Source organism: Octopus bimaculoides, chromosome 9 (genome assembly GCF_046866305.1).
Source record: "Octopus bimaculoides isolate indiv1 chromosome 9, ASM4686630v1, whole genome shotgun sequence".
NCBI classification, from domain to species: Eukaryota; Metazoa; Mollusca; class Cephalopoda; order Octopoda; family Octopodidae; genus Octopus; species Octopus bimaculoides.
This window is the reverse complement of record NC_142936.1, coordinates 80918072-80933085: the sequence shown is the minus strand read 5'-3', so window position 1 is coordinate 80933085 and position 15014 is coordinate 80918072. Positions and strand designations below refer to the sequence as shown.

Genomic DNA, 15014 nt, shown 5'->3' with positions numbered 1-15014 from the left:
TGAATCTGTTTTATGGTAAATGTTTAAAATTGGCTATTTTTCCTTCCATATTTAATGTCGAGTAAATTTGTTTTGATATGTTATAATAACGAAATGCCTGACAATTCTTTGATGTCAATATAATTGACTAACAGTACTCTATAGGAATTAACAGTCTGAGAACAAAGTTCCTCTCCCGATGCCTATATCAGAAACTATTTTTCTATAAACAGCAGTGCATCAGCAGAACCGTTAAGAAAGATGAATAAAATAATTCTCAATATTTCTATCGGATCTTTGAATTCTATTTTCAAATACTGCCGCGGTCAACTTTGACATTTTATACTCCGGAAATCAAAGACCTAATCAATATTTTTATTATGCCATTTATTTCGATCTTCCGTTAAAGCTTTTAAAAGCGTAACTCTCAAACATAGAGACAAACTGACATGGACGCTTAGTTAGGAAGCTTGCACTCCTGTCACGTAGTTTGGGGTTCATTCACAATGCGCGGTACTCTGGTCAAATGTTTTTTCTGTTAAAATCCCATATCAACCAATGTTAGTGAATTTGGTAGAAGGAAACTGCGAGAAGTCCGCCGTATATATGTGTATGTTTGTTTCCCCTCTGCTTGATAATCGGTGTTGGTTTGCTTATATCTCTGTAAATTACTGATTCGCCAAAAGGAATCGATAGAATTACTATCAAATGTAATATAATTTTTGAGGTCAATTTGTTCGACTAAACCTACAAGGTGGTGCTCCAGTATTGCCACAGTCCTATGACTAAAACAAGTAACAAACTAAAATAAAATATGGCGGATAACTGAGAAAACTTTGTTTATTTTTTTCAAACATTATTACTTCATAAGAATTAGATGGGTATTTCACTTTATGCAAAATTTAAAAGGTCGAATTATGGTTTTCTTTTCTAACTACATACATCTGTTATAGTTCCATTGTCAATTCTTTGAAACAAAAACAGTGACTCAACGCGTATAATACTTATATATTTAACGTTGACTCCATGAGAAAAAGAGAATTATTTTGTTTTCTACAGAGACAAACCGGTTACTTTCAGGTCTTAAAATGAAATTAAATATATATTTTATGTAGCTGAAGACTTTAGTTTTTGGTTCTTTTTTTTCTTTTTTGGCTGGTTTTTGGTGGAGGTGGGTGCTGTTTTTATGTTGTTTTTTTTTTCAAGGTTCAATTATATGGCACCAAGAATTAAAGAGCTAACAGTCATTATTTCCAATTTCTATGCAAGAACTCAAATTCATTTTGTTGTTTTAGTTAAAAGCATTACAAGACTTTCTGGCCCCCATTTCTTTCTCATACACATTCTGTATACATACATACATGCATACATACATGCATACATACATGCATACATACACAATACATGCATACATACATACACACAATACATACATACATACATACATACATGCATGCATACACACACAAACACACACACACACACACACACACACACACACACACACATACATATATATATATAACATATACCTTACATAGCTATATGCATATATAGCTGTCCATTTGCAAATGTATATATATATATACAAGTATTTTTGTGTATGTATTTGTCAGTATTTTAATATAACAAAATCAAGTATTATAAGCAGCTAAAACAAATTAAGTGCAATGTTTACGAAGCAAATTTAGTTGTATTTATCATCAGACGTACCATCAGATCAGACATTATAATTGAAAGATTGAAATAGTTGATGAGAATTCCTTCTAGATCAAATTTTGCAAATACTGTTAATTCCTATAGAGTACATGTCTGCTATGAATATATGTGTGCAAGTATGTGTGTGAGGGTTCTCTGGCATATCTGCAAGCGCATATACGTAAAGAAACGAAGATGGTTACATAGATATGGAGAAAGATATGCTATCATATTTCAATTTGAATACATTAATATATGCCTATATATATATATATATATATATATATATATATATATATATATATATATATATATATATATATATATATGTATGTACGTATGTATGTATGTATGTATGTATGTATGTATAATAAATAAATTAGTCTGTCATGAATGACAGACAAAGTGTATGATGAAATTATATTTGATTATAAGAAAATTCTAATATCCTGACAAATACCTTCATAACTCAAGAACATGTAAACAATTTATATTATTATATTCTATTATTATTTAATAGTAAATTAATTCAGTTCTATATTTAAGAGATGAGGAATTATGTACATTATGTGCTGCTTCTTTTAGTTTTCGTATTTTCCAGTGTTCTCTGTCTATTATTTTAACTTCGTCCCACAGGGGGAGGTGGTCTCCATTTTTCTATACATGATCAGATATACCCAATTTATCAATATAATGTAAATAAATTAATTGTTTTTATATAATATATATATATAATTGTTCATATATATATATATATATATATATATATATATATATATAGGCTCTGACAAAAGTAACACTAATTCTTTAGGTCGGTCAATTTTTTTGAACTGATCAATAGACAATTGAGTAAAACTATCAGTAATGAACCTATAAACACTACCGGAAACTGCTGCATGCCAAATTTATTCCCTCTTTTCGTTTCAAATTTTTCACCAGAATGATTGTAGATCTTCTTGGGAGGGAGCTCTCTTAATGGTAATATTTTCCTTCCTCATCTCTTTGTATAATATTTGTGGGTTGGAAACAAACTTGCGATTGATACTGGCTCGCTCATAGATTCGCATGTGATAGCAGAGTTTCTCGCTCATCGTCCTGAGTTCATTTTTTAAAGTGATCAGCTTTGCCTCAAGAGCTGGGTGAGAAAAGTTGCCATAAAGTTTCGTTAATTTTTGTCTAAGGTAAAGGTAGTGAGGGATAACATTTTCTCCTTACATTTTATTGTTGTAGTTAACCATCCAATATGCCGGCGCACATTGTTGACGTTTTCTTTAAGTTTTGCTTTCCATCTAGGTTGTTTCTGTTTAGTAATTTCGTTACTTTATTCACCGTAGATTTCTCCTAGGTGTTCTTTAAGAATAATAGCAGCTGTGTATATGAGTATTAATATTCCAGTAATTAACTTCACGTGATTCCATGTGCTCTCCAGCAACATTGTTGATAACCTTAAATATTAGATCGGTTGGATTTTTTTCTTATTCGTATTGGGAATAGTCTTTTGTTCAACGAAAGCTTCGAGAAAATAGAAATTTTTTTGCGAATTGTAATTTTAAAATGTTTTTGTGACGGATGTATTCCGCAGTCTTCGCTACTGAGTCAGCTAAATTTGGAGACACTCGAATTTAGCGATGGCAGGAGTGCTGGTTTGTTTCCATTATTTTTTACGTCACTACTGGCAGATTTCGACCCATTTTCAGTGTTTTGGGAGGATCGAGGACCAGTTGATGTGCTTTCTTTTTTTGTTTTTTTTAGAACACATGCTTGTTGTCGGAACGGTTTCGCCGTGAAGGTATTTAAGTTGGGATAAGCTTCGTTCCAGTATTGTTTTAATCGCTTCATGTATCCGATTGTAGGGCCATGTTGGGATTTTTCATAGTACCGAAATAAATTTTGGCTTAGTTGTTGAGTTCAATTAAAATGAGAAAAGCACTTATGTCTTCTTAAATAACTTACTGGTGAAGTAGTACAGCTTTCATCGTTGGTGACGTTGTTTTATCCGTGGTGGTGATAGTTTCAGCCATGATCGTGTTAGCGAGATACCACGTAGTGTAGATGTATATTTTAAAATCTGTTCAGGATAGCGCTACGATGGTAGTAAAAGATGTTTCTCTTATTAATTACACTGTACAACAAAAATTAACATTATTTCGACTACAGATATGAGAATAACGTTTTCAAGGGTAGTTTTATGCGTAGGCCATGAAAATGGCAACCGTTTCTCACAGAATTACGGTAGTTTATGGCAATTCGGCCTTATAATAATTATTGGAAAAATAAACCAGTTACCAATTTAGGCTGGAGAAGTCAGCAGATTTTTAGATGAAGGCGTTCAAAACGGACTTTTTAAACGGTCTTTTACACCTACATGTCCAATGTAGACGGCATCATTATGTATGTATGTAATTATAAGGCGGTGCTCTACCATGGCCGCAGTCAAATGACTGAAACATGTAAAAGAATATATGCGTGCGTATGTATGTGTGTATTGTGTGTGTGTGCGCGCGTGTGCGTGTGTGTGTGTGTGTGTGTGTGTGTGTGTGTGTGTGACGAGATTTTACTCTCTTTCTAGTTTGGAGTTCTTGCCAGCATTCTTCACATCGAACAGATTTTATTGTTGACGTTAGTATCACGTTAAAGCGCTTTTATTACTCTGTAACACTGTCGTATTTCTGAAACACAAGTTTATTGCTTGGCTACCATCGTTACCATTCATCATTCTACTTGTAAACACTTATTGCGCTGTAGCCATTCAAGAGAATTGTCCTGAAGTGTCTAATGGAACAAATTGACCTCCAACACTTATTTTTTTTTTTTAAGATTCGGATTCATTTTCTCGCTTTCTTTTGCCGAACCGTTATGCTACAGAGATGTAACAAACTAAGACTGGCTGGGGGATAAGCATAAATACATAGATTCACTCACACTCACTCTCACACACACACGCACATACACAAATATGTGCATATACATCGAGCTGCCACGGGTTTTGCGATCACGAAATTCACTCACAAAGCTTGCTCGATCCAAGGCTAAGACACTTACTTACTCTAGACATCGTACAGTGAAACTGAAACTGAAAGTACATGTGTGCAATGTGAGCTTCATGAACAAAGATCCTGTCAGGCGCGATATTGAATAAGTTAGCGAAACCTGTGGTCTTTTTAAAAGTGTATTTTCCTTATGAAAATGCAATGATTCGCCACAATCTTAAAGTATTGATGCTGACGGATGATATAGCTAAAACGCCCTTTCTTTGCCAGGTTCAATTTTTTTTCTCTTTACGTAGTGCTTGAATTGTAACCTACTGCGATTTTGTAATTATTGAGGGCGACCTCTTGGTTTCACTTGTACGCGCTCAATGCGGAATGTGGCTTGACCGTGGGGGAGTTTTCCAGTTCGTTTCCTTATCATTAGGTTTTCTTTTATATTTGCTAACCGCAGTTTACATTTAACGGTGTCAGCACAGAGTCGGCAGGTGCACACGCGCGCGCGCACTCACACACACGCGCGCGCACTCACACACACTTAGGATAGATATGCATCGTATTTTTACATTCATTTCGTTTGTATATATATATAAAACATGTCAGTTTTCCTCTCGTCTTATAGATACACTAACACTCATAGAGACACACGTATATATATATATATATATATATATATATATATATATATATATATATATATATATATATACTCATGTGCTAGATCAGTGCCCATACATACGCGCATGCTCACACATACAACGCTATTCTTTAACAACTACTCTGTGTGGTTTCAACGAACGGTTCTAGTTTCCTTTCTACAAAGATACATTGTCGATCGAACAGGAAAGCATCTGTTGTTAAATATAACTTATTTCAGGGTATTCCCGTTCCTTCAGAATATCAAATCTACAGTGATAACCTCGTCTCTGTTCGTTTATTTACGCAACTCTATATTTAATTCGGTCATAATACATGTCTTCCTAATAGAAATTGTTTGCGTGTCAATAAATGTTATATGACCGGTAAGCATCGCGTGTAGTTCTTTCATAAAGCTAACCTTTAAACATTCATGAGTTTTTACACTGGTTTGTATGTTTTTCGAGTGTGGTTACATACGCATACACACACACACGCACTCACACACACAATAGCTAGATACATACGAACATAAATATATAGACACACATTCCTACACACGCAGACACTCACGCACTCACGCACTCACAAACACACACACACGCACTTACACACTCATATACCCATACATAATAGCTAGATACATATGAACATAAATATATAGACACACATTCCTACACACACACTCATGCACTCACACACTCACACACACTCACACGCACTCACACACTAATACACCCACATGTAATAGCTAGATACATATGAACATAAATATATGGACACACATTCCTTCACACATACATACACACACACACACACACACACGCGCGCACTCACACAGTGTATATAGGTCCCAGCTCTGTCGTGTCTGTGAATATATTCCTTCTTAGCCAGGACTGGGCAGCCAGAGATAATATGATTTATTGTTTCTTGTCCATCGCCATATCTTCTGCAGTTACTTGTTATGTTTTTTTTTCATTATATGTTTTTGGTAATTTCTGGTGGGGAAGCTTTGGTCTTGTGCAGCAATTAAAAATCCTTCAGTCTCTGCTTTGAGTCCTGAGCTTCTCAACCATTGCTGGGAATTTTCTCTGTCTATTTCTTTTGCATTATTATTATCATTATTATTATTATTATTATTAACATTTACAATAATATCTACGAAAATTTGTCAACTCAACATTATCAAGTTAATCCAAATTGGTGAATTTCTAACTGAATATCTGAAAAAAAAATTTTATTTGTTAGAAAACGCTAACAAAAAGGAATGTCAAACGAAATTTAACTTCAGACATTCATTCATTTAACCAAGAACGACGACACTAATTTAGTTTATAAAAAACAAAATATAAAATACCATACTAATTCCATATTTTTTGACAATTTTAAATCTACATAAAATCCATAACGTAGAAAACGAGTATATTTATCTCCTAAAATTGATGACGTCACAGGATATCTAAAGAACGAAAGATGCATACAAAAATTCTACGTTATGCTAAAGATTAAAAGTACAGATAATTCTACGTAATGCTTAATAAAATCTTATATACTTTACGTCTCAATGATTAATTACCTAATTATTTATTTTATGTAATAAACCCTTCTATGGGATTTAGCCTTACTTTATAATAACTGAAGAATTATTATACACAACAACGTATGCAACCATGAAAAATAAAAATACAGAAAAAACAACCAAATATCTATTTATACATTATGATAAGCTCTTATATAGGAATTAACCTTATTATATAATAATTGAAAAATTATTATAATTAATAATAATGTATGCAGTTATTGATGACTACGCTAGGTAACTGAAGAATTAAAATAATGGATAACATAATTAAATACCTATTTATTTTTATATTATACCATTTTATAGGAATTACGATTCTTTTCTGATATCTGGAAAGCTTGCCTGTTACTGCTATGATACGCTGTTTCAACTCTTCTATTACTGTCCCAAATCCTTTCTCTTTGACTAAGTATCTTTTCATGAGGGATTTGCATCTTGTGTTTCCTAACTTGTTCAGTTTCCAGGCTTCTATTCTACTCGGATCTTGTCTTACAGTCTTCACTTTATTTTGTAGTCTCCTTTTCTACATTTGCTCTTTTTTTAATCTTTCCCTGTGACTAATCATCTGGTGTCTACTACCCCTCCTGCATAGATCAGTAAGTTAGTGTCTCCTATATTTTTAGCATCTATCATCCTGATAACAGAATCTACTTTCCTAGCCATTTCTAATAGCTTCCTTCAGTTGGTGCCTTTTAATGCTGGCAATCTTTTTCTTACTTCTTTACTCATTACCTCCTGCAACTCATGTAAAATCTTCTGATCTTCTTCACTTAAATCACTTAAGTCTTTAGTGCTAGTTCTTCCTTCCTTATTGGTAGCGCTATTATTATATTTTTCCTTTAGATTCTTCTTTGGTTTAAGCTGTATCTCTTATGTTATTGTTTGTCTTTCCTACTGCCTGGTCTTTCTTTCCCAGTTCTCATGTGATCTCTTCTACCTCCAATTCTGTCATCTACTTTCTTCTTCTAATAGCATTAGCTTAATCAACTAATCTCTGCTCAGTCATTTAAAGCATACCCTTCTCTACCTAAAGTGTTAACATCCGTTTTCTATAGCTCTTTGTTTTAGCTTCACTTCCTAAGAATCACTGCATCTATCCTGTTTTCTTCGCTGGCTCACTTCCATCTCCTTGCTCTATTATCTGCCGTATTAGGATAACAGTTGTGGTCAGTCTGCATCTTTACTGAACCACTGGTGAGGAAGAGGCCTTTCCTTAATGATCCAGCTTCATTTTCGCTGTTACAACCAGAATTTCTGCGGGAACTCCTCTCTCTCATAAACTGGGGTAAGGTAACGTTCGTCACCAACGTCATCACCACCATTATTTCTAGACATCTGAAAATTACAAACAACTTTCTATTGCATCATATGTTGCACATTTATGCTGGTGGGGTGGTATGTGCTGCATTTTTTGAGGGAGAGGGAGGATACTGTATTGTATCAGTATGTTTTGTTATGGGGTTTGGCTTGGGTCTTCTGTTGTATTAGTTTTTGTATTGTGTGTTTGAGCAGCGCAGGTTGTGTTCTTTTGTCGAGTATCAGCCTTCTGTGGCACATGTGAGTTTTCTTCATTTTGTTTGGTATTTACAGTATGAGTTTATTCTTGTATGTTTTTATCTATTATCTCTTCCTCAAGAGTACGTTGTTAAAATATGTTCAAAATATTTCATCTGTAATTTAATATATTCTGGTAACAATGAAATAATTTAATTACTTGTTTACTTTCAAGTGATTGTTTTATTTAATTTTTCCTTCAAATATTTTTCTTTTGATCTCTTGTTTCAGTTAAATGTTTTATTCAATTTTTCTTTCAATTTTCATTCTTTTTCATCTCTTATTTCAGAAGTGGCAATGCAAATAGCCCTTCTAGAACCCGCCTGATGATTATGGTCAATAAAAGAGGAAGATCAACAACAACCACTACAAATAGATTATCCGGTTCCGGACGTCGTCAGCTCACCACCGGACAAACCATTACCCAGCGTGCTTCATTGACAAATCCTCACCAACCTGTACGGCCAAGCCCAGGTACTAATTCAACAACAGCACCAAATGGTAAAATGTCTACCAAACCACCTGGCTAGACATTTATCCTCCCGATATTATTAACGGCAAAAAAAAAATGAAACGTTAACAACGATGAATATTCAACAATAAAAATTATGTTCTTATTAATGCTGAAGATAGTGATGTGATAATGAACATGAAACAATGGTAACTGCATTCCACCTTCAATATGTATACACATATATAAATACATACATACACACACACACATATATATATATATATATATATATATATATATATATATATATATATATATATATGTATATGTATATATGTATATATATATATATATATATATACATATATATAGATATATGCATATAATGTATGTATGTATATATATATATATATATATATATATATATATATATATATATATATTAATATATGTATTATTGGAGTTGATAAATCGACGAACACTTTATGTGTTTTAAAACTTTTAAGAGAAACAAATTATGACTTTAAATATGGTTGTCGAGATATTTTACAAAACCTTACATCTTTCAAATATTATATTGATATTACCGTACACTTGTGCTTTTTCGTTTCCCGTTGCTTTTGTTGTTGTTTTGTTTTTGTTTTCTGTTCTTTTTCTGTTGCTGTTTTTTTTGTGTGTGTTTTGTATTTGTTTCCTTTCCGGTATCCTGTATGAAGTAAAACTGATATCTATGTATTATTCAAATATCAGGTTGCATTGGAATGAAATATTGCTATGACTACCAAAAATGAGTTTCACAATGTGATACACAAGGGTACCCACTGGCATAAAGACTCAAATTTATGCTCAAGCATTCATATTGACTTCAACAATGTTATGTTGTCCGTCCTTGCAGAACTAAATTGCTCCATTGACAAATTAATTTTCTTATATTATAATTAATGCAGAAGAGCTTTATCCGTCTAAATTTTTTCCTTATCTTTCATTCTCTGTGAATCTTATCGTTTATTTATTTATTTATATTTTTTCATATATTATCTTTATTTTTTCTTTAGTCATATAAATTGTTATTTAAAGTATGATATTTAATTGTTTTAAAAAATCTAATACGTACATTATTTTAACTTGTTTCATGGTCCAGCTGTTAACTGATAAGAACATAATGTGAACATGCTTACTGATTTTTTTTTTTTGTTTTTTGTTTTCGTCTCTTTTTAATGAGAAACTTCCAAGATTTAATTTTGGTAATTAAAAAACTTTCTATATTGTTGATGTAAAGGAAATATTTAAATAGCGAATAACAACAGATCTGGCAACAACATAATCAATAAAGATATTGCGAACAATCGATTTTCAGATGCCATTATTCCATTCAACACTTATTCATATAGGCGAGGAAAGATTTATGACGAAATATCGTAGGAAAAATAATCGATACTAACATAAATGAAGCGATAAAAACTCTTCTGATATTGTATATAATTTCTTGACTTCTTTTCCGAGATATTCCCCGATATCATTCATTGTAGCTCTTCTGTAGCATCCATCCATTTATGTTGGCAACAATTTGTAATTCTATGTATATTTCAATTCATCAAAGTTCAGAATTTAACAACTATTTGTATTTTTTTTTTAACGATCCCATGTGGAACCGAATGATTTCTGCGATAAAGATTTTCGCCAATTTATTGTATTCAACAAAAAAAAAGAAAAAAAAAGAAAGAAAACTGTACATTTCATTTTGTCGTCAGATTTATTATAGAATTTGTTGATATTCTCAATTCAATTATGATGTCATAAGTCACGATCCAGTTAACACGGTGATTGTTTTTACATATACATTTGATATTTGAGTTATACTTGAGTTACAGTCATTCCATTGATATTTTTGTCTCGCCAAAATCTACAATTAACTCTCATAAAGGATACCATACCCAGAATCAAACCAAACCTTCTCATTATTTACCCTTTAAAATTCATGTTTCACCCACAACTTCATTCCTCCATTGGTCATTTTGGAGTAGGGGGGAGAGTTTCACCTAATTATCAAATGAATCATAAACATTACACTCTATATATAATTTCAATTTCATTCAATCAATAAACTGCCAATCTATCCAAACTAACTGAAGCTATTAATAGGCTAGAACTATTTAACTGATATATTCGCATATACTGTGAATATAAACATAGATATCATTCATCAGTAACATATGAAATAAAATGTGAAGCGGTCCTTTATTTTGGATTTTTATATAGTTTTAACTGATTCATTTTCTCTGACTTGTTCATGTGTAAATCAAAGTGGACCATCGTAATTCAATCTGTGATTAAATTTAGACTTTTAAATATTGTTCTTTGATTTTCTAACAATTTATTCTAAATTCTAAGGCAGTAGATTGTTAGACCTATTAGATCTGTATACACATACTTGATATTGTTTAACTACTGTTTTTTTACGTTCTGAGTTCAAATCCTACCAAGGCCAACTTAATGTTTCATTCTGCTGAGGTCGATAAAATAAAGTAACAATCAAGCCCCGGAGTCAATCTAATCAACATGGGTCACTCCATTCCCAATTCTCGAAATCAGCAGTTTCTTGTAGATTCTACTCGGCGAAAAAAATATTCTCTTCCTAACGGCTAGTACAGAATTGCCACCCGGAAATAACACCCAGTAAATACTGACAACATAAATTTCATGTAAAAAGAGATAATCTAAATCTTTGAATTAACATAGCATCGGAATGACTATCAACTAGTATTTAATTTAGTCCACCTCCATTTTAGGCTTATTATCCCTCTAGTATAGAGTTGGTGTTGATTTTGGTCAAAGGTCGATTAGTTTAGTTTGTTTTAACCATTACGACCTAGTCCATGCTGTGATACCAACATCAGTGTTGAATTTTCTGCGACTCTTATGTCGTCTCTACATATACCCAAGACGTTCACTGCTTGTGCTGCTTTTCAATGTAATTAGCATCTCTAGTTGATGGATCAACGACACATTGGGAGATGCTTTGTTTTAGTTGTCTCTCTTGTAGCTGGCCTATCTGGTATGTAAAAGTTTTTCTGCTCTATTTAATCTTTTTTACGATTTATTGTTGGATGAAAGCCTCAACTTTCGTTTCTGTCTTATCTATACTGGTTGTAGGATTATCGGTTCAAATGCAAGTTGGATATGGTACGAAAGTAATTTATATGGGGTATTCAAGAAATATAGAGATCTATGCTTTCATCAACTACTAAATTAGTTTTATGTCTATCCCCCCTCCTTTGAAAACTGGTTAGAATTTAAGCCTTAGCCCAAAATAGGAGAGACAACCATTTCTCGATCTGTTGCATGAAGGGACCTTTCCATGACACAAGACTTGGATAGTGAAGATTTTGGAATAGCTCAAATACCAGTATTTTCGCAAACAGCTGAAGTCGTGTTGTCAAAAGGAGTAAAGAACAGTACTTTTGGAACCGGTTTGGCTGAAAGAGTTATCAACAGAAAGTCGAATCACATCCTAGCCCTTCGTGTCTCCAATCAGGACTTAGGAAGATCAACTTTCTAGGTGTGCAGGCAGCCAATTAGCAGAGCTCTTGTGGATTTTGCGTAGACGGCCTAACGACATTTCCTCCAGTATTTTGTACTTTGAGTTCAAATCTAATCGAGAACTTTGTCTTTCATCCTGTCACGGTCGATAAGAAGCAACCAAAACGGGGAAATGTTTTGTCGAAACTTGCTAGAGGGTTGGGAAAATTGTCTTGGGTAGCTGATTAGGTGCTTGGTGTTCTGACAGTAATGCTTGCACCGATACTAATGTTAAGCAGTATCGGCCCACGACAGCATCCTACCCCTTAGCTAAGCATTAGTGGCAAGCAGTGGGTGACTTGATACTGCTAGTCATCCATCCAACAAGAAAAGTTTAGTACAGAAGCAACTTAAACTTTCAATGGCGTTGGTGTCGTCTATCTATCTATCTATCTATCTATCTATCTATCTATCTATCTATCTATCTATCTATCTATCTTTCTATCTATCTATCTATCTATCAAAGTTTCACGTTCCTGTTTATTGGACAGTTTAGATTAAGAATTTAAACTGTCCGACGAACGGGAACTTGAAACTCTAAGTAGCAGATTTTGTGATATTTTCATGATGTTTTTGTAGCTTTAATAATAATAAAGCATTTTATTCTATCTCCGGTATTCGAGTATTAGTTTTCCACCTTGTTTCACATTTGTGTGCTTACTGTGGTATATATATATATATATATATATATATATATATATATATATATATATATATATATATATATATATATATATATATATATATATGTATATGTATATATATATGGTGAGTGTCTGAGTGTGTGTGTATGTTAGATACACGGACATGCACACACACACACAAACTTCCGAGATTTTTTCCTAATAAGGTAATGCGGCTATTTACTTATAACTGGGGATTCATAACTTTGGCAAGGATCCATAATGGGTGCTACTAGTTGGATCCTACTGAACCGGGAATTCTGAAAGAGCATTACGTACTTTCTTATTCCTAAGAAACAAATCAATATTCCTTGTCACAAAATACCGATGAGATTAATTATCTGGAATGGTGAGAGTAAGAGATAATTTTAAGAATAGGAAGCCGGTGATATACGTCGCATAACTGAACAGTTGGAACAAAATTAATGTAATGGATAAATACAAAACAGTGTAGGAACAATAATAATTGAACACGTAGGTTGCTACTGGTGGAGATTTTTCATTAAAGGGGAGATAATCTCTTCTATGTTAAACTAAGTTAAGTTGAAAAACAGGAAGATTTAATTTTTAATTGTTCTTTTACATAAACTAAAATAAAATTCTTTAAATTGTTAGTGGCTGGTAGCCATGTATAGTACTATTTCGTCCTCCTTTAGAATCGCCGGCACCGCGTAACGATAATAATTCATTTTCATTTCCAGTAGTTGGAACTGGCTTTGTTGATGAGATGGTAAACTAAAAAAAAATTAATGTATTATTAGTTTTTTTTCTTTCTTTCGATCAGAAGAAACAGCAGAATATCATGACCCTTTTCAGGGCCCCTGAAACTGCTAGCATCAAGACAAGAAAGGTATCGTTAAACTTGAAACCTGGTCGGAATGCCTACCACAGAATGTCTACTGGGCCTCGCTAGGAGTACCAAATGTGTTGGTGCTAAACCTGACAACAAAACTAAATCTACCACCCAAGTAGGCCAGGTAGGAGTTTGAAATTAGAATGCAAAGAGCCAGAGCAAATATCGCAAAACAACCATTCATTAGGTCCTTATATTTCCGTTAACCTATCGACTTCTATTTATATTTCTTTTATTGAGACCGAGAGGATGAAAAGCAAAGTTGACCTCCACAAAGTTTGAATTTAGAGCGTAGAGAGTTGGAGCAAATATCATGAGGCATTTTATTCAACATATTTGACGGCTCTATCAAATCATCACCTTATAGCTAAACCATATTAGACATGATCAAGAAGATATATCCTAACTGTGACCATCCATCTTGAATTGTTCTTTCTTTTATTTTCTTATTTTCAACCAGGAAATAACTAGGATCACATTACCCAACTTTTTTCATCGTTTTAAAGACATTAGTTTGTTATTTAAGGAGTTTAGGCTGCTATTTCTTCTATTCTAAGGAATCATGCAACCATACAGAGGTTTCATCATTGGCTTTCCACGAACAAAAATTAAGCTGCCATTGGTGTTTCTTTAGGAAGGTGCTAAACGTTCAAATTTCCCACTTAGCTCCAAATAAATATTATACCAATAGCTATTAATATATTATAAATATTTCGATGCGTTTCACAGCTGAATTTAAATATTTTTTGTGTATTATATAGTTGCTGCTGTGTTTGTCGTCACTATTGTTGTAGCTTTTGTTATTGTTCTTCTTTCTGTCGTTTTTGAGCTCCAGGTTATCCCAGAGCTAGCAGATCCACGGTAAAACTAGAGGCGTTCCAGCTACAAGCATCCCGTCTTCGTTTAAGTCAAGGTGTATACAATCTAAAACTTTATTATCCAACTTGTCCTTCTTTTGAGAGGAATTATGATTTGAAGTTGATTTGGACGTTGTTTTAACAGGCATACA

At 33.1% G+C, this 15014-nt stretch overlaps 1 protein-coding gene and 1 long non-coding RNA gene across 9 annotated transcripts in view; one reads left to right on the top strand and one right to left on the bottom strand.

The window, feature by feature from the left end:
* LOC106872195 (gonadotropin-releasing hormone receptor) overlaps positions 1-9171 on the top strand; it is a 798172-nt gene extending 789001 nt beyond the window's left edge. For 5 of the 6 annotated variants that reach the window (XM_052970806.2, XM_089357876.1, XM_089357872.1 and 2 more), the window contains one exon: positions 8726-9150. In XM_052970806.2, coding sequence (XP_052826766.1) covers positions 8726-8966 — 241 coding nt within the window. In that variant the 3' untranslated portion in view covers positions 8967-9150. Of the gene's footprint in view, positions 1-8725 lie in introns of all 6 variants that reach the window. The other variant, XM_089357873.1, reaches the window with a different exon arrangement.
* On the bottom strand, positions 2131-13136 carry LOC128248741 (uncharacterized). 3 transcript variants are annotated; one of them, XR_016243216.1, is made up of 3 exons: positions 10005-13136; positions 9478-9596; positions 2131-3760 (listed from the first exon to the last, which is right to left on the bottom strand). It is a non-coding gene; the product is annotated as an uncharacterized LOC128248741 (long non-coding RNA). The 3 variants fall into 3 exon arrangements; XR_016243215.1 differs by lacking the exon at positions 2131-3760 and adding an exon at positions 5397-6523; XR_016243217.1 differs by lacking the exon at positions 2131-3760 and adding an exon at positions 5397-6523 and having other exon boundaries at positions 10333-10626.
* Between the last annotated feature and the right edge of the window lie 1878 nt (positions 13137-15014).